At 35.6% G+C, this 21,483-nt stretch overlaps 1 protein-coding gene across 1 annotated transcript in view; it reads left to right on the top strand.

Moving 5' to 3' along the window:
- Positions 1 to 21,483, top strand: part of Pof1b (POF1B actin binding protein) — a 93,101-nt gene that overhangs the window by 29,475 nt on the left and 42,143 nt on the right. Inside the window, exons 5-6 of the mRNA XM_047535595.1 lie at positions 2,359 to 2,460; positions 7,604 to 7,786. Coding sequence (XP_047391551.1) covers positions 2,359 to 2,460; positions 7,604 to 7,786 — 285 coding nt within the window. The remainder of the gene's footprint in view (positions 1 to 2,358; positions 2,461 to 7,603; positions 7,787 to 21,483) is intronic.

Below are 21,483 nucleotides of genomic sequence, written 5' to 3'. Positions count from 1 at the left end.
GGAAGGCTACCTTGGGAAGACTCTAGCTGCCCTGCCTGGCTCCAATAAGCCACCTCTGTCTGGGCCTGCCCCCGGGGCCGAGCTTTACCCAGTGGGCAGACTCACCCGTGGCTCTATTTCAGTCCGAGTCTCTCAATGCCTCCCCTTCTTAACTCCTGGGTTCTGGAGCGACAGGGGGTGCAGTCTCCCTCTAGGCCGCCATCTTGGATCGCCCCGAGAAGAGAGCCTGCAGCTGGAGTGGGCAGAGCCGCCTGAAGAGGTGTCTGGCTGCCCTGCCCTGATCCCAGAGGCTCTTTGCGGATCGAGGCTCTCCGTTGGTTCGGGGGCTTGTGGCTGGTTCTATGTAGAAAGTCTCTCACTGGGCGGTCAGCTCCGAGAGGCTAGCCTTGAACGGCTCCTCCCACCGCAGGGGTCCAGACTACTTGGGGAAGTCTCTGGCTGCCCTGTCTGGACCCTGAATCTGCTTGCGTGCCAGAGTACGCTGAGCTGCACTGGCTCCGGGACTCGGAGCTTGTTCTGGTCAGAAAGGCTCTCACCAGTGGGCCAGTTCCGTTCCGAGAACCTGGAGAAGCTGGCTGTGTGGGCGGGGCCCACCGCCAGAGTGCGCAGGGCTGCCTGTGGATGACTCTAGCTGCCCTGCCCGGCTCCGATAAGCCACCTCTATCTGGGCCTGCCCCCCGGGCCAAGCTTTACCCAGTGGGCAGACTCACCCGTGGCTCTATTTCAGTCCGAGTCTCTCAATGTCTCCCCTTCTTAACTCCTGGGTTCTGGAGCGACAGGGGGTGCAGTCTCCCTCTAGGCCGCCATCTTGGGTCCTGAAGTCAACTTTTGTTCATCTCATATGCCCTTTTAAAAAGACAGACTTCTTGCTGTTTATTGAACCAATCTCTCTGACAAGTACATACCCTACATATAACTTACATTTTTTCAAACTTGTTGACTTCTATTTTTATACTTCTCTTGAATTTCTACTTTATTCCATCTCCTTATATTCAAAGATCATCTTAACTTTCTTTAAAACTCCACTTGATGCAAGTATCCTACCTGAGAACTATTAGATAGAACTCAGGTTTTCACCCTCTTAGCATATTCCTATACATTCTTTTTCTATACTTTTATTGACACTTGTTACTTTCTACTTCTTACTTTAGATCTTTGTGTTCATGCATTATCTAGAGCAAGGATTTGGAAAAGTTCCGCATAAAGGGTAAGATGGTAAAAATTGTAGGCTTCGTTAGCCATATAGAGCCTTGGGTCTTCCTTTTTTATTTTTTATAGTCCCTTAAAAATTTAAACGTCCTGTGTATCTTGAGGACAGTACAAAAAAGTGTCTGTCATAGTTTTATAAATTCTGATCAATATTAAATGCTCCTGGTAATAAGTGTGATTCATGTTTGTATGCCTCATAGCCAGTTAGCAAAGTACATTATGTATACCAAGCAATATTTTATATGATTGATTATAACTACCAAAGAAGTTCATTAACAAAAACAAATATACACAAAATAGCTTCCAGAGAATTTTACAAAACTATATATATATATATATTGTTGTTGATGGACCTTTATTTTATTCATTTACTTATATGCGATGCTGAGAATCAAACCAAAATGATACCAAAAGATGGCAAAAGAATGTACTACACATTACATTTTACACTCCTGGTCTGATTCTTATTAGTCCTTTTCTGGTTTATTTCAGATCTTGAACATGTCAACAGCCTTTATTTCAATGGCTAACATCTTCTAAGTACTCGGCTAATCCTCCAGCAATTTAGTTGATTATATGGAGATACAGTGGCTCTTAAAGCTTTTATTCTGCTCTTAGTATTCAAAGCATATGTTGTACTGAGAGTCTTCACCTTGATTATAATCACAAGAATTGTACACTTCAAGGGCACACAAATCAAGTTGTGGGAAAAAAAAATTGATATAGTTCCACCTACTTTATGGCCTAGTAATGCTGAATTATGTTTATTTTGTATTTCTATGATAATAATTTTGCATAGAAAAAATGTACAAGTGAACCCAATTTAAATGAGCTTGACCTGATAGCATGTGATCTGCCTCAGAGGAAACTAATTATATTTTGTTTGCTTTGGTAACAGAAAAAAAAGAAAGAAAAATATAATCTTTCTTACCTCATTCCAGTCTCTCCCAAAAGACCTAATAAAAGGTAGTATGATAAATAGACTGCTTTTATTTCCTTATACATATCAGAACCGTACTGGGATGTCATTCCACTCTCCTCCTAAATCTGATGCTACCACCAAGCCTATGACAAACTGAGTATTTTAAGTTAAGTTTCCTTAGAAAATATACCTTTCAAAGCAAAACATAGTCTTTGCTGTCTTTATAGGAACCACTGTCTCCATTCTTAAGAGGAGGCCATTTCTTCCCAGGAAACAATGTTATTTATGAAAAAACAATAAGAAAAGTGGAGAAGCTAAATACAGATCAGGTAAGTAATAATTGTTTTAAAACTTGTCTTATAAGTGTAAAACTGTTATTAAATGAATATTAAAATATTCATAAATATTTTAAAGATAGAGCTAAAATGACATTCAATTGTCAAATGCCAGGCAGGACTACCATGAATTATGATAATATTTCATTATATCTGCAGCTCTTAATGGTATCCTCAATAATCTCATATTCATTTTATCATGTGAAGTATTATTTTCCCCATTTTGGTAAAAGGGAACTGAAGACAAGATATGTGAATCACAGAAAATTAATGGTAGAATCTGAAATATATATAAAATATACATGTATAGGAATATATATAAACGTTTTGTGTTTTTTCTTTTAAACTAGTCTCAAAAATGATAATTTAAAGCATAATTTTGCGTTAATTATTTTTAACATATGAATTTCAAATGAATAATATATATGAATAGCTATGTAATACACTGTATACTGCGAAAGTTCTAGAATACTAAGGCTTCAAATCACATTTTAAAAATTCCATTAAGCTTAATTGAGAGACCAAGTACAGAGTGCAAAACTGCTGTAGTAGTAATCTCATAGCATCTATAGCACCAAGGCCTTTATGCAGTGTTATTGCAACCAGCAGAGGTTTCATGTTGTTCTGCTTAGTGGATAAAAGTTTGATCAGTCCAATTAAAGCCTGTGATTATCTCTTGAACATTTTTGAACAAGGACAATGTATCAGTTTCCTAGGACTATTCTAATAAATTGCCACAAATTGGATGGTTTAAAAAAGAGAAATTTATTGTCTCACAGGTCTGAAAATCAGAGGTCTGATAGCACTGGGCAGGGCCATACTCCTTTTGAAGCCTCAATGGAAAGAACCCTTCTATGCCTGCTTCCTACTTTCTGGTAGCTTCAGTCATTCTTTGGCATGTAGATGTATTACTCCAATCCTCTGTCTTTTTATGGCATCTTCCATGTACATCTTCACATTGGCTTCCCTCTGTGCATGTTTGTCTCTGTGTTCAAATTTCCCATATTTATAAGGACAGTAGTCATATTGGATTAGGATCTATTCTAATGACTTCATTATAACTTGATTATATCTATAAAGACAGTTTCCTAATAAGCGAACATTCTAAATTACTGGGGGTTAGAGTTTCAGCATATCTTTGCAGGGGATAACAATCAATTAATGATAGGCAGTTAAATGATATCAAATCAGTTTGGATAATAAAATTATTTTTTTCTCATATACAATTTAGACTAACTGACATGTACTAGAATTTCAATTTTTGACTGAGGATGAACCCAGGGGCACTTTACCACTGAACTATCTCCTTAGCCCTTTCTCTTTTTTATTTTGAGACAGGGTCTAAGTTGCTAAGGCTGACCTCCAACTTGTGATCCTGCTGCCTCAGCCTCCTGAGTCACTGGGATGACAGATGTGCACCACTGCACCCGGCCATGTTTTATTTTATGAGCACGCAAGGGCAATAATTATCAGATGTGTAGTAACTAACACAGTTACTTATTTGATGCCCAGCAAAAATGAAATGGAGTAAACTCTCAGAATAATAAACATTCAAATTTTGTTTTGCTTAGAAAAATGAATATAGTATGAAGAGTTTGGTATGGAATGTATCGAACATATATATGGTAGAAGAGCATAAGAATAGTTCTGAACATTATGGTATCAAGTAGAAACACTTCAGCAAGTATGCCTGTTCTTCCAAGGGCCAGAATTTTCTTCAAGCTACCAAATTATAAAATCTGTAATTTATCCAACGGGGCTGCCTAACAATAAGGTTTTACACATTTTAATATTAAAAAATATTTGAGTAGAAACATTTCATGTTGCTTCTAGCTTCATGTTTCAAAGAAAAACAGGATTTTTTCTAATTCTTGGTCATTACAATAAAAAATTGACTCCCCTGTGCAATATATTAACATTATGCAGCTGGAATAGCTAAAGAAAAGCTCCTTTAAGGGAACACTGCCATGCCACAATAAATCTCACTTATATGTGTAATTATAATACATTCTTTAAAAAACAATAGGAAGGAAACCAGTAAAGTAGAGGAAGGGTAGGGTGGAGTGAAGGATCAGGGGTGGTTCTGGAGAATGGGATTGAGCAAATTATGTTATGTGCACCTACAAACATGTCACCATGAATCCCACCATTGTGTATAATTATAATGCCCCAATAAAAACCATAAAAATGAGAAAACCACTACTGTTTACTATTAAGTTGAGTATTTACTTGATTATGCCCACTTTTCTTATTAATGACTTAAAGAATTTGGGAGTTTTTGAACTGCCATGGAAGCTGTCCAAGGTAAAAAGAACCCTGTAGACATAACAAACTATAACTTCTTTGTTCTAGTTAAGTTTCCTCTGTGACGGAGAACATATTAGGACAAAATGGATAAAACCAGAGTCTGCATGAAACTGTTTATTGTCACTAGTGGATTAATTAAATATGACGAGCTCATAGGAGATGTGACCTATCCAAGACAAAAGATGTCTTTGTAGTGAAGGGATGGTAAAGTAGTACCAGTTGCAAGATAATTATTCAATTCATATAATTTGTACTCTATAATTCTTTTTTATCCATCAAAGAGGAATAATCTATGATAAATCAGAAATGTTTGATATTTTATACTTAGAAAATTCAGTTCATGGCATGCTTCAAAGTTTAATTAATATATGAACATCTTACTCTAGAACAGCAACTTTTTAGTCAGGTATAAAATTGAAAGTGGGGCTATGAGTGTAGCTCTGTAGTAGAGCTGTTGCGTAATAGCAACAGCTAGAATTGAAAATTTGCTATGATCTCAGGAGAACCAATATATGGTTCAGAGGCTAGATAGGATCAGAGAAAATGTAGAGCACCCTAGATGATAGGAATGTCAGTGTTCTATTCAAGAGTCAACTGATACATTAACAGAAGAAGATGATTAATAAATGAGTTTTGTTTTCTTTTTTTATTATTGTATACAAATGGGATACATGTTGTTTCTCTATTTGTACATGGAGTCAAAGCATAACATTTGTGTTATCATAAATTTACGAGTTTTGTTTTCTTTATTGGCCTTTGTTGATTTGTCCTTTCCAAGTATTTCCTCACTTGTTTTTTGGGGTATACATTGTTGTAGTTTTTTCAGGAGAGATTCTATCTCATTAGTGTTCAAGAGCCCCCACTAAGTGATGCTCTTCTTATATTGTCAATGTGATTTTTATCCTAATCTAGTTTACAATGATATTGTTTACCATAAAAGAATAGATAATATATTTAAACCCCCAAACTTATCCAAAGGTTACTGACAGCATATGGTTAATTTTCTAAACTGTTAAGATCTTAGAGTTAGCATACTTTTAAAGTGAGTCATATTTAAAAACAATATAGAGAAAATAATTCTAAGAACTGATTCTATGACATTTACCTATGTGTCTATCAAAGTAACTTGTATTCGTAAAATGTGTTTCTTGATCCTTTTTTTCTTTCAAATCTATTATAAATATAAGATAAATATATATACTTATGAAGGTAATTTGTATAAATGGTAAGAATTTTCAGAGTCTAAAGAGACTCTAAAAATATAAAAAGAGTATGAAAATGCATACAGTGAAAAACAAGCTTATTTGGATCATTTTTGTCCCTAGTTTCTCTTAGCAGATTTTGCCATTTTTAAGTTGATTGGTCTATGCCTACAGAAGCATTTATGTATATTCATAAATATATATGTAAATACATTCTTTATAAGTTGTACTAGAAGAATACTAGATTAATTCTTCTGTACTTTTGATTTAATATAGGTCGAAAATTTTTTCATGTAAAAATGTAAAATGTGAAGTACTTTACTATTTTAATATAGGTCAACTTTCCACAATTGAAAGGAAATAGAGCATTGAATTCAAACATTCGAAGTTAGTTATACATAAATGTAGCATTATGACACAAAACTGAATATTTTCCTTTGAAAACAAGCTTCTAGTTTCCTCTTATCAAAGTAGAATAATAACAACATACTATAGCAGATATCTGAATTCCTCAAAGCTAAAATGCCTAGATATTTTTTCTTAGTTTATTTTCTATACTTACCAGAAAAGAAATTCATGGCGTATAAACAGATAGCAAAGATTTAGTTTAAACATAACAAATTCAAGAATATCTTGAGACCAGTATGTGTTCATCCTAATACCTGAAAGAACTCTGCTAGAAATCATGAGTTCCAACCCCAATTTTGCCATTAATTACAGTCATTATAATTAAATCATCTTGCTTTTCTAGCTATCAGGGGTTCATTTTCTACCTTCAAAATTAGTGAGGTAGATGATAATAAAGTCGATGATGATGACATGGATGATATAATAATAGTAATAATAATAGTGATAAATGTATTACTCACCTCCCTTATACTATGCAATGTACAGACATTAATGCATTTACCTCTCACAAAACCCAGTGAGAACCCATGTTGAGTACAGTTTTGCAATTAGGAAACTGAGACTCAAAAAGATATATATATGTATGTATGTATACATATATATATATATATATAATATAATTTTTTAAGATCAAAGAGTAAGAGTAAGTGGAAGAGTTAGTTTCCTGAATTGGAAGCACCAGTCACTTGTTTTCAATCTTTTTTAAAAAAATTCATACTCGATTTTCATAAGCATAAGTACTTTGCCCCCTACCGTGACTCTAATATGCTTCCTGACACTGAAAATTAGTACATTAAATTATTTTCTAATTTTATACCCATCTACATTTTTGGTGTTATGGTATTATTATGTAATTAGATACCAAAGTGCCTGTTGAATCATCAAAGAAAGATTAATTAATATTAATATTCATTATAGTTTTACTGATAAGTGTAACTGGAATATTAATTTAATCAGAAAATGCTATTCCCTGACCTATCTAGGTGAGTATTTGAACAGTCCCAGCTACCTGATTGAATAAAAATAGAATTCAATACAAGTTTTCCCAATGGAGTAATTTGAAAAATAATATAGCATCAATTAATACTACAAATTCTAGGATTTAAATTATACTGTGAAAAAAATGCATTGAGTTCTAAAATGTGTTTTCTGTTGCTTTTTGTTATTGATTAGTGTCATTTATTCTCAGTGATTAGTTTTTATATGTTTATGTGTTTTAGGAATGCTATCCTCAGGTTCAATGTCATCATCATATCATACAACAACCTCAGATCATCCACTCTCCACACTGTCAACAATCCCATTCTAGCCAACAAATACATAGCATCACAGGAAGTGATTCAACTTCTACAAACATTGGAAATGAACTGTGTCATGGTGGAGCAAACCAGATACATGAGCAGGTAAAATCAATCAGCTGATTCTTTTTCAAATGGAAATAACATCCTTGGATACTTCTCACACCATTATATAAGTACTAATATTAAATTTTCATCAAAAAATTGAGTTTTACCACTGTCATTTGTGTTTTGTTACAAATTTTTAAAAACCAATTATCCCATCTCTCAAAGACAGAACAATTCAAGTTCTTTAATAATTAAATCTATGACTTAAATTATGACTCAAATAATACATAATTTCTCGCTGATCCTTCTAAAATAAGTCCAGTTGTTATGCAACATTAAATAATCTTCATGAGATATGGTGTTTAAATGAACAACAAATTAGAAATATTATTTAAGATGATTATAATGGTTACATTTCACAAGCTAATTACTTCCTATATGTGTTATTTGAAACTATTGTACTAATCCAAAGGAAAATATGTTTATATTTCTTTGTATATTAAAACAAAACAGAAACCACGCTTAGTAGCTAAAGAAACATCTCTTGGGATGACATCCTCAGTGACTAATTTATGTTTAGAAGACTGGAATCTTTTAAACATCTGTTATACACGTGTTAAAAGAAAAAAATGATTTTCTTGTATCTAGTAAACCAATAATCACAACTGGAACAATGGCGAATCAGACATCAGGAACGTTTTTTCAGATCTCAAATCAACATCTCATAGGCAACTATTACTAGAAGACAAAAGAATAAGAAAGAATAAATAAGGAGCCTGTCAATATAAGATTTTGGATTGTTTTAAATATATGTGATATCATTTCTAAAGATTGAAATTTTGAAATAAATACTATTGGACAAAAAGAACTATAAATGATTTTAAAAATCTATATTTTTCTAATCTGAGAAAACCCTAAAATTGCCTTTCCTCTGAATGTCTGCACGAAAATATTAATCTAAACCACAATCCAAAGGCCATTGAATTTCTTTTATTATATGGATTAATAATGACTATAAAAGTGTTATTAGGTTAATTAATTTGAAATTGTCATTTAAACAGTCATATTGGTCAAATGTCAGTAATATCATACAGTTCAATCTAATCCTGATTTTGTTTTGACTAAGTTTCCTCTAATAGAGGAAAGTAGAAAGCACAAAAAATATGATGCAAAGCAAAGTCTTGTGTACCATTAAAGATAAACAAACAAAATGCATTGGGAAGACAATGGAGAAGAAATTAATTTCAGCTGGGAGATCAAGGAAGCGATTGAGAAGGTGGTAATTTACCAGGACTTTGAAAAATAGGCAGAATTTCCATCAAGTAGCATTGTGGTATTGCACAAAGATAATAACCAAGGAAATGAGAATCATATAAATTAAGTTAAAGACTTATGGAAATACATTTTATGTTTCAGGAATAGTGCTTTGTTATGTATGGGATAGAAGATATGTGATAAGGAGATACAAGGGTATAATGTTACCATATTGAGTTAAAGCCAGATTGTGAGGTTCTTAAGTGTAAATTACAAATTTTGGACTTTCTTTAGTAGGCAATGGAGAGTGAGTGTTACGGTTTGGATGTGAGGTATCCCACAAAAGCTCATGTGTAGACAATGCAAGAAGGCTAAAAGGTGAAATGACTGGGTTATGAAAGCCTTAACCCAATCAGTGAATTAATTCCCTGATAGGGATTAACTGAGTGGTAACTGAAGGCAGATAGGGTATAGCTGGAAGAGGTGGTTTACTAGGGTATATAATTTGTATCTGGCTCTCTCTGCTTCCTAATTGTCATATCTTGAGAAAATTCCCTTCATCACACTCTTCCCCCATGATGTTCTGCCTCAACTCAAACTCTGAGGACCAGAGCCAGCTGATGATAGACTGAGACCTCAGAAACCGTGAGCCCACAAATTTTCCCCTTCAAATTTTTCTTGTTAGGTCGTTTGGTTACAACAATGAAAAAGTGACTAAAACAGAAATGGTTACAACAATGAAAAAGTGACTAAAACAGAAATTTGTACTGAGAAGTAGGATCGTTGCTGTGACTAACCTGACCATGTGGTTCAGAAGCTTTTGAACTTTTTGGAATTTGTATGAGGAATTTTGGAAAGTTTAGCAATAAAACCTGGAAAAGTGTTAGATTGTTGTAAGAAGAGCTTAATGGAGCTCAGAAGACCAGAATGCTGATACAATATGGAAAATAAAGACAAGGCTCATGAACTTTCAGAGGAAGAGGAGGAGGTCTCTATTGGAAATTGGACTAGAGGCCATTCATGTTACATTCTAGCTAAGAAGTCGTCTGCATTTTGCCTGGTTCCTGAAACTTTCTGTGAGGCTGAAAAAATGTCTAGGCAGTATAGTATTCAGGTGGTGGCATGGATGTTGACTTTTAGCCAAGATTATTTTGAAATTCAGGAGTAGAAAGATTAGAAAAATTTGGATTTAAAGGCAGGAATAAAACTGGGGCTAAGGAAGTTGCAGTTGTTAAAGACATGACAGCCACTAAAGAAATGCTAAAGACTTTGTCCAGAGACAATAAGAAAGATGCTCCAAGGGCATTTCAGGAATTGACATGACCATACCCACAGGCTCAAAGGAGTAAAAATTCTTTTGAGAAGAGACCAGTGGGGCACCATGCTTGCATAGGAGAACCTAGAAAATTGTTTCATCATGCTCTTCCACCTAGGCACTCAGAGGCTGGTACAACCATCCTCCCTGGAGGGTTGACTACTGCTAGAGATGGGGCCAGACCTTGGAGTTAAATATGTGGTGCTGGTTCTGCACGAATGCAGGATAATGGTGTTAAGAGGGTCATGAGGGCTTCCACCAAGATTCCAAAGGAAGGTCTGGGAAGGCCAGACAAAGTGCCCCAGGGTCAGAATCACTGCAGGCAGCCCAAGACAGTGATGAATGGAGATGTAAAGAAGATGCTGAAGCTGCACTGGAGCCCCTTGAGATTAATAAATGCCAGTAATGTGGGATCTCTGCTGAGGAAAGCAGCAGGAAATGAGCAAAGACAATCCAACACAGAGGCCACTTTGGCTGTAACCAGCAAAGCAATAGGGGTAGACTAAACAAGTCCTTTGGAGAGAACATCAGAGTGCCTTTTGCTGCAAATGCCAGATATGGAAATATAGGAGTTGTTTGCCCAGCTGGATTTGGGTCTTCCTCTGATGCCATCCCTTCTTTTTTTTATTAATTTTTTAATTTTTATTTTTACAGACTGCATTTTGATTCATTGTACACAAATGGGGTACAACTTTTCATTTCTATGGTTGTACACAATGTAGATTCACACCATTCATGTAATCATACATATACATAGGGTAATACTATCTGTCTAATTCTACTATCTTTCCATCCCCCGCCCCTCCCACCCCATTTTCCTCTACACCATCCAAAGTTCCTTCATTTTTCTCTCCCCCCCACCGCAACCCCCTCTCATTATATATCATCATTCACTTATCAGAGAAAACATTCGGCCTTTGGGGTTTATGGGCTTGACCTATTTCACTTAGCATGATATTTTCCAGCTTCATCCATTTACCAGCAAATGCCATGATTTTATTCTTCTTTGTGGCTGAGTAATATTCCATTGTGTATATATACCACAATTTCTTTGTCCATTCATCAATGGAAGGGCATCTCATTTGGTTCCACATTCTAGCTATTGTGAATTAAGCTGCTATAAACTTTGATGTAGCTGCATCACTGAACTATACTGATTTTAAGTCCTATGGGTATCAAATGAGAAGTGGGATAGCTGGGTCAAAAGGTGGGTCCATTCCAAGTTTTCTGAGGAATCTCCATACAGCTTTCCAGAGTAGTTGCACCGTTTTGCTTTCCCACCAGCAATGTATGAGAGTGAGTGCCTTTTTCCCCACATCCAAGCCAACACTTATTATTGCTTGTGTTCTTGATAATAGCCATGCTAATTGGAGTTAGATGAAATCTTAGGGTGGTTTTAATTTGTATTTCTCTAATTACTAGGGATGATGAGCACTTTTTCATATATTTGTTGATCACCTGTGTATCTTCTTCTGTGAAGTGTCTGCCCAGTTCCTTAGCCCATTTATTGTTTGGGTTCTTTGTATTTTTGATGTAAAGTTTTTAAGTTCTTTATAAACTTTGGAGAGTAGTGCTCTGTCTGAGGTGTGTGTGGAAAAGATTTTCTCCCACTCTGTAGGCTCTCTTTTCATATTACTGATTGTTTCCTTTGCTGAGAAAAAACTTTTTAGCTTGAATCTATCCCATTTATTGATTCTTGCTTTTATTTCTTGCACTATGGGAGTCTTGTTAAGGGAGTCTGGTCCTAAGCCAATGTGATAGAGACTTGGGCCTATTTCTTCTATTTGTTGCAGGGTCTCAAGTCTAATTCCCAGATCCTTGATCCATTTTGAGTTGAGTTTTGTGCGGGGAGAGAGATAGGGTTTAATTTCATTTTACTGCTTATGGATTTCCAGTTTTCCCAGCACCATTTGTTGAAGAGGCTATCTTTTCTCCATTGTAAGTTTTTGGCACCTTTGTCTAGTATGAGAAAACTGTACTTATGTGGGTATGTCTCTGTGTCTTCTATCCTGTACCTGTCTATTTTGGTGCCGATACCATGCTGTTTTTGTTACTATTGCTCGATAGTAGTGTTTAAGGTCTGGTATTGTGATACCTCCTGCATCACTCTTCTTTCCCAGGATTTCTTTGGCTATTCTGGGTCTTTTGTTCTTCCAGATGAATTTCGTAATTGCTTTCTCTATTTCTATGAGAAATGTCATTGGGATTATAGTTGGAATTGTGATAAATCTGTATAGCACCTTTGGCCCATCCCTTCTTTCTAGGCCCCAATTTTTGTGATGGAAATGGTTACTCTATACCTTTATATATTGATTGCATACTTGTAAAAACACTTGATTTTTACAGGAACTCAGAATACAAGTTTGCCTTGAGTCTCAGAGGAGACTTTGGACTTGAACTTTGTAGCAATCATGTAACTGTTGAGACTATGGGAACTCTTGGAAATGGACTGAACGTATTCTGCATTGTGAGAAGGTCATGAGCTCTTGGATGCCAGGGATGGAATGATATGGTTTGGATGTGAGAGTTCCCCCAAAAGCTCATGTGTGAGATAATGCAAGGCTTAAAGGTGAAATGACTTTGTTATGAAAACCTTAACACAATCAGTGAATTAATTCCCCGATGGGGATTAACTGAGTGGTAACTGAAGGTAGATAGGGTATGACTGGAGGAGGTGGGTCTTTGCCTTTGGGGTATATAGTTTGTATCTGGTCAATGGAGGCTCTCTATGCTACCTGATTGTCATATCTTGAGCCATTTCCCTCCATCACACTCTTCCACCATGATGTTCTGCTTAACCTTCAGACCTGAGGAATGAGACCTGAGGAATGAGTCTGTCTATGGACTGAGACCTCTGAAACCATTAGCTCCAAAATAAACTTTGCCCTTCTTTTTTTGGGGGGGGGGGGTGCTGGGGATTGAACCCAGGGTCTTGTGCTTACAAGGCAAGCACTCTACCGACTGAGCTATCTCCCCAGCCCCAACTTTGCCCTTCTTAAATTGTTCTTCTTAAGTCTTTTGGTTGCAGATATGAAAAAGCTGACTAATATAGTGAGTGAAGATAATTGAGTAGGAAAATACTCATAGGTATGCTCTAGAAGTTTAACCCTTAGCAGCTTTGTGCAAAATAGATTAGCATATTGATTGCTTTTCTTTCTACAGTGATGCAATTAGGAAGGTGTTATTATTGCCCTTATCATTCAGATAAGGAAACTGAGATCTGAAGAGGTTAAGTTACTTGCAGAGGCTTACATGGTTAGATTATTGTGGATCCAGGATTCATACATAAGTTAACTAACTCCAGAACCAATGGTTACCCTACCCCTTGGATTTGAGTCAGTTATATGGAGAGTATTTGAACAATAATGTAAACTTTAATAGAGCACTGTATTGAGAGTGTCTAACAGTAGGGAAATATTAGTGATGTAATAGGAAGTGGACTAGTTTAAGGATAAGAAGATTTGGGTTCCAGTTCTAGCTTTGTCCCTTTTAAGCTATGTGATCTTCATAATATGAAACCTCTCTAGCATCTTCATTCAAAAAATTGGGGTAATAATGTCTACCTCACAGGGTTGATATAAAAACTAAATGAAATACATGCTGAAACTTCAGAAACTATAAAGTCCACAACATGAAAAAATGTCATGGAGAGGGCGGGGATGTGACTCAGTGGTAGCATGCTCGCCTAGCATGCATGAGGCCCTGGGTTTGATTCTTAGCACCACATAAAAATATAATAAAGGTATTAAAAATTAAAATAAAATACAAGCATTTCCTTTTTTAAAATGTCATGGAGAAAGATTTGTGAATAGAATAAAATTTAACATAGAATAATGACAGTAGGAACTGTATGAGATAATTATCACAGATGAAAACAATATCAATGGATTAAGAATTTGTGCCCAGGCCAGGTGTAGTGGCACATGCCTATAATCCCAGTAGCTCAGGAGGCTGGTTCAAAACCAGTTTCATGAAAAGCAAGACACTAAGCCAATCAGTGAGACCCTGTCTCTAAATAAAATACAAAATACAGCTGGTGATGTGGCTCAGTGGTCAAGTGCTCCTGAGTTCAATCCCTGGTGCCCGCTCCCCCCCAAAAAGAATTTTTGTCCAATGGCAACAGTAATGCTATATATAACTACCTTAGTACATCTAATAATATATTTGATCAGACATTTTATTATGTACTTAGAAAATGGGCAGCATTTAATGACTAATATCACTTTTTTTTTTTTTACAATACTGAGGGTTGAACCTATGGACACTCTACCAACTGATCTACACTGAAGCCCTTTTTTATTTAATTTATTTTGAGACAGGATCTTGCCAAGTTGCTGAGACTGTCTTCAAACTTGCCTCAGTCTTCTGAATAATTGGGATTATAGGCATGTGCCACCACACCCAGTTACATCACTTCCTATTTTACTATTCACACTATAGTTTGAGATTTCTCTGTAGTTTTGTTAAAGTTTGAAGGCTTTTTGTGTAGATACAGTTTTTTAGTATTTTATGAAGGATAAAGGCAGGATGCATAGGACTGATGAACAAAGGAGTATAGGTGAGTTTTGTAACCCTAGGCTCCTTGGTGTTTACATTTCTGTATAGTTGTGACCATGAGTAGAAGACTCTTTTTTTGTTTGTTTGTTTGTTTTTTTTGCGGTGATGGGGTTTGAACTCAGGGCCTTAGTGCTTGTGAGGCGAGCACTCTACCAAGTGAGCTATCTCCCCAGCCCACAGAAGAATCTCTTTAAAGGGTAATAAAGCAGATACAATTTAGGCTCTTTTAAAACTAAAATTTGTCCCATTTCAAAAATTTTTGTTTGAAGTTATATTTTGGAAGTAGCATAAAGTGGTAAGGATTTAGGCTTTCTGTTTAATTATCTGGTTTGATAAAACCTGATTCTGCTGAGCTGCATGGCCTCCTGTAATTAATTGGGTTGAACCTCAATTCCTTCTTCTATACCAGGGCATCATACTTTAATGTACAATATATCCTATAAAAAGATGATTAAATGAGACGAAATATGTAAAATACCTAGCTTAGTGCTAAGCACATAGTAGATGTTCAAATTAATGTTTGAGTCTTGACCTTCTTTCTTCACCAAACTTAGACCCCAGATGTTTCAAGGCATCAATATAAAGCAGGCATGGTGGTATAAGCCCTTAATTCCAGATACTTGAGAGGTGGTGGCAAGAGAATTGCAAGTTCAAGGTCAGCATCAATAAGTTGGTGAAACCCAGCCTCAAAATGTTAAAAAAATATATAAAAAATTGGTTCATTATAATGCTCTTTGTGTGTGTGTGTGTGTGTGTGTGTGTGTGTGTGTTTGTTTGTGTGTTGCTAGGGACCAAGTCCAGAATCTTATACATGCTACATGTGTGCTCTATCACTGAGCTGTAGTACTATTTTTAGTATTTTAAAATGCTTGCCCCAAAGGAAAGGGTTTTGAAATATATTTCAGAATCATGTGTCCAAAAGCCTGACTTCACAATATTTTTTATAAAACTAATATATGTATATTTTTCATGGCACTCCCTCAGGGTAATTTTGGTTTCAAATTCAGAATATCTCTAGCCATGTCCCAGGGGAAATTAATATCATGATGTGATCATCATGCCATTAACAAGGATGATTTCACAAATATTAATAACAGAAAAGCTCAGCTGAACTCATTTTATAAGTTGTCATACAGCAGGTATTTATAAGAATGACCAAATAAATATTTATATTGTGTATACAACTCTCTTGCACTTGGTTTGTGACTTCCAGGAAATATTTAAAGTCACAGGAAGATTGTAAAGAGAATAGTTCTGCCTGCTCAGATAGTGCTGTCTCCAAAGGAAAAATAACGCCAACTTGGAATGTAATATTGTCTTTCTTCCATTTTTTAGAAAAATTTCAATAGTCAAGGTCAGTCTTAGTGTCTTAGTGTCAAATGCATTTTCTGTCAGATCTTCTTTTCAGGAAGCTTGCTACAAAGTTTATTTTACATAAGTCATTCCTTAATGATGGAATTTGGTGGGTGGTTACTTCAATAAACTGCATCTTCACTCAATGTGTGGCTCAAGTCCTTCTTTATATTTATTGCTTTCATTCCTATTATTGAAATTGAGTGTCATTTGTGCAAACTTCAATTCCCTGCTATCCATATCAAAAATTTAATTTGTATCTCTTTGGGCGCCATATTTGTCTCCTGCTACCACATGCAACCCCCTGCTATGTTGCACCTTTTTTTTTAATGACAATCTCCTCTTTGTTTTATAAAACCGTTACTTATTTAGTATTGTTAGAAATTAGTTTTTATTAACAAAGTAATACACTTACATAGCTTAAAAGTTCAACTAGTACTCAAAAACATGAAATAGAAATTCCCTATCCAAGCCCTCTTTCCACCCAGATCAGATATTCAGAGGCCAATAATTTTCAATTCTTAGTTTTGTTTTCTGGCGTTTACAATTTACCTCCATCTAGCTAAATAGAATGCATATATTTATGATGATATTTTTTGATTTATCAAATATTCTGTATTTTCTGTTGATAATTCTGGTATACAAAGATTTTGTTAATCCTTCAACCACCTGCTTTCCTCCCTTCCACCCATCCCAATGCAGTTAAATATCCATCTTTCTTTTTTTGCTAAATTAGTGTTCAGTATTTATGTCACTGTTGCAATATAAATAGTATTTACTACTAAACCTGTTGGTGTGTTGTTTCACTTTTTTTTTATTGTAAACAAATGGGATACATGATGTTTCTCTGTTTGTACATGGCGTAAAGGCATACCATTTGTGTAATCATAAATTTACATAGGGTAATGTTGTTTGATTCATTCTGTTATTTTTTCCCTTTCCCCCCACCCCTCCCACCCCTCTTATCCCTCTATACAGTCCTTCCTTCCTCCATTCCTGCCCCCCTCCCTAACCCTAACTCTAACCCTAACACTAACCCATCCCACCCCCCATTATGTGTCATCATCCACTTATTAGTGACATCATTCGTCCTTTGGTTTTTCGAGATTGGCTTATCTCACTTAGCATGATATTCTACAATTTCATCCATTTGCCTGCAAATGCCATAATTTTATCATTCTTTATGGCTGAGTAATATTCCACTGTATATATATACCACAGTTTCTTTATCCATTCATCAATTGAAGGACATCTAGGTTGGTTCCACAATCTGGCTATTGTGAACTGAGCAGCTATGAACATTGATGTGGCTGTATCTCTGTAATATGCTGATTTTAAGTCCTATGGGTATAGGCCAAGGAGTGGGATACCTGGGTCAAATGGTGGTTCCATTCCAAGTTTTCTAAGGAATCTCCACACTGCTTTCTAGAGTGGCTGCACTAATTTGCAGCCCCACCAGCAGTGTATGAGTGTACCTTTCTCCCCACATCCTCGCCAACACCTGTTGTTGCTTGTATTCTTGATAATCGCCATTCTAATTGGGGTGAGATGGAATCTTAGGGTGGTTTTGATTTGCATTTCTCTTATTACTAGAGACATTGAACATTTTTCTATATGTTTGTTGATTGCTTGTAGATCTTCTTCTGTGAAGTGTCTATTCATTTCCTTAGCCCATTTGTCGATTGGATTATTTGCATTCTTGGTGTAGAGTTTTTTGAGTTCTTTATAGATTCTGGAGATTAGTGCTCTATCTGAAGTATGATTGGCAAAGATTTTCTCCCACTCTGTAGGCTCTTTCTTCGCATTGCTGATAGTTTCCTTTGCTGAGAGAAAGCTTTTTAGTTTGAATCTATCCCAGGTATTGATTCTTGCTTTTATATCTTGTGCTATGGGAGTCCTGTTGAGGAAGTCTGGTCCTAAGCCGACATGTTGAAGTTCTGGACCTACTTTTTCTTCTATAAGATGCAAGGTCTCTGGTCTGATTCCGAGGTCCTTAATCCATTTTGAGTTTAGTTTCGTGCATGGTGAGAGATATGGGTTTAGTTTCATTCTGTTGCATATGGATTTCCAATTCTCCCAGCATCATTTTTTGAAGAGGCTATCTTTTCTCCATTGCATATTTTTGGCCCCTTTGTCTAGTATGAGAAAATTGTATTTATTTGGGTTTGTGTCCGTGTCCTCTATTCTATACCATTGATCCACCTTTCTATTTTGGTACAATACCATACTGTTTTTGTTACTATTGCTTTGTAGTAGAGTTGAAGATCTGGTATTGCGATACCCCCTGCTTCACTCTTTCTGCCAAGGATTGCTTTAGCTATTCTGGGTTTTTTATTCTTCCAGATGAATTTCATAATTGCTTGCTCTATTTCTGTAAGGTACATCATTGGGATTTTAATTGGAATTGCATTGAATCTGTATAGCACTTTTGGTTGTATGGCCATTTTGACAGTATTAATTTTCCTATCCAAGAACATGGGAGATCTTTCCATCTTCTAAGGTTTTCTTGAATTTCTTTCTTTAGTGTTCTGTAGTTCTCATTGTAGAGGTCTTTCACCTCTTTTGTGAGATTGATTCCCAAGTATTTTATTTTTTTCGATGCTATCGTAAATGGGGTAGTTTTCCTAATTTCTCTTTCTGAAGATTCATCACTTTATATAAAAATACATTAGATTTATGTGCATTGATCTTATATCCCGCTACTTTACTGAATTCACTTATGAGATCTAAAAGTTTTCTGGTGGAATTTCCTGGTTCCTCTAAGTATATAATCATATCATTAGCAAATAGGGATAGTTTGAGTTCTTCTTTTCCTATTCGTATCCCTTTAATTTCTTTGGTCTGTCTAATTAATCTGACTAGAGTTTCAAGGATGATATTGAAAAGAAGTGGTGAAAGAGGGCATCCCTGCCTTGTTTCAGTTTTTAGGGGGAATGCTTTCAGTTTTTCACCATTTAGAATGATATTAGCCATGGGCTTAGCATAGATGGCATTTACAATGTTAAGGAATGTTCCCACTATCCCTATTTTTTCTAGTGTTTTGAGCATGAAGGGGTGCTGTATTTGATCAAATGCTTTTTCTGCATCTATTGAAATAATCATGTGATTCTTGACTTTAAGTCTATTGATATGGTGAATTACATTTATTGATTTCCAGATGTTGAACCAACCTTGCATCCCTGGGATGAAACCCACTTGATGATGGTGCACTATCTTTTTAATATGTTTTTGGATGCGATTGGCTAAAATTTTGTTTAGAATTTTTGTGTCGATGTTCATTAAGGGTATTGTTCTGAAATTTTCTTTCCTCGATGTGTCTCTGTCTGGTTTAGGTATCAGGGTAATATTGGCTTCACAGAATGAGTTTGGGAGGGTTCCCTCCTCTTCTATTTTATGGAATACTTTGAGAAGTATTGGAATAAGCTCTTCTTTAAAGGTTTTGTAGAACTTGGCTGAGAACCCATCTGGTCCTGAACTTTTCTTTGTTGGTAGGTTTTTGATGACTTCTTCTATTTCATTACTTGAAATTGGTCTATTTAAATTGTGTGTGTCCTCCTCATTCAGTTTAGGCAATTCATAAGTCTCTAGAAATCTGTTGATGTCTTCAAGATTTTCTATTTTGTAGGAGTATAGATTTTCAAAATAGCTTCTAATTATGTTTTGTATTTCAGTCCTGTCTGTTGTGATATTTCCTTGTTCATTCCGAATTTTAGTGATTTGGATTTTCTCTCGTCTTCTCTTTGTTAGTGTGGTTAAAGGTTTATCAATTTTGTTTATTTTTTTGAAGGACCAACTATTTATTTTGTCCATTTTTTGTATTGTTTCTTTTGTTTCAATTTCGTTGATTTCAGCTCTGAGTTTAACTATTTCCTGTCTTCTCCTACTTTTGCTGTTGGTCTGTTCTTCTTTTTCTAGGGCTTTGAGCTGTAGTATTAGGTCGTTTATTTGTTGAGTTTTACTTCTTTTATTAAACGCTCCATGAAATAAATTTTCCTCTAAGTACTGCTTTCATAGTGTTCCAGAGATTTTGATATGATGTTTCTTTGTTCTCATTTACCTCTAAGAATTTTTTAATTTCCTTCCTAATATCTTCTGTTATCCATTCATCATATAATAGCATATTGTTTAATCTCCAGGTGTTGGAGTAGTTTCTGTTTTTTACTCTTCCATTTATTTCTAACTTCAATCCATTATGATCTGAAAGAATACAAGGTAGTGTCTCTATCTTCTTGTATTTGCTAACATTAGCTTTGTGGCATAATATATGGTCTATTTTAGAGAAGGATCCATGTGCTGCTGAGAAGAAAGTGTATTCGCTCTTGGTTGGATGGTATATTCTATAAATGTCTGTCAAGTCTAAATTATTGATTGTGTTATTGAGATCTATGGTTTCTTTGTTCAATTTTTGTTTGGAAGATCTGTCCAGTGGTGAGAGAGGCGTGTTAAAATCACCTAGTATTATTGTGTTATGGTCTATTTGGTTTCTAAAATTGAGAAGGATTTGTTTGACATACATGGATGAGTCACTGTTTGGGGCATAGATGTTTATGATTGTTATATCTTGCTGATTTATGCTTCCCTTAAGCAGTATGAAATATCCTTCTTTATCCCTTCTGACTAACTTAGGCTTGAAGTCCACATTATCTGAAATGAGGATGGATACCCCAGCTTTTTTGCTGTGTCCATGTGCACGATACGTTTTTCCCCATCCTTTCACCTTTAGTCTATGGGTATCTCTTTCTATGAGGTGAGCCTCTTGCAGGCAACATATTGTTGGATCTTTCTTTTTAATCCACTCTGCCAGTCTATGTCTTTTGATTGATGAGTTCAGGCCATTAACATTCAGGGTTATTATTGAGATATGATTTGTATTCCCGGTCATTTGGTTCATTTTTTAAATTTTATTTATTTATTTATTTTTTTTGACACAACTTGGTTCCTCCTTTATTTGACAGTTCCTTTAGGATAATTCCTCCCTTTGCTGATTTGATTCTTTGTTTTTATCTCTTCCTCATGGAATATTTTGCTGAGAATGTTCTGTAATGCTGACTTTCTTTTTGTAAATTTCTTGAGTTTTTGTTTATCATGGAAGGATCTTATGTCATCGTCAAATTTGAAGGTAAGTTTTGCTGGGTATAAGATTCTTGGTTGGCATCCATTTTCTTTCAGAGCTTTAAAAAATGGTGTTCCAGGCCCTTCTAGCTTTTAGGGTCTGGATTGAAAAATCTGCTGATATCCGTATTGGCTTCCCCCTGAATGTAATTTGGTTCTTTTC

The sequence above is a fragment of the Sciurus carolinensis genome, chromosome X, assembly GCF_902686445.1.
Source record: "Sciurus carolinensis chromosome X, mSciCar1.2, whole genome shotgun sequence".
Classification (NCBI taxonomy): Eukaryota; Metazoa; Chordata; class Mammalia; order Rodentia; family Sciuridae; genus Sciurus; species Sciurus carolinensis.
Note: the sequence above shows the minus strand (reverse complement) of the source record. Positions and strands in the feature narration are given on the sequence as shown.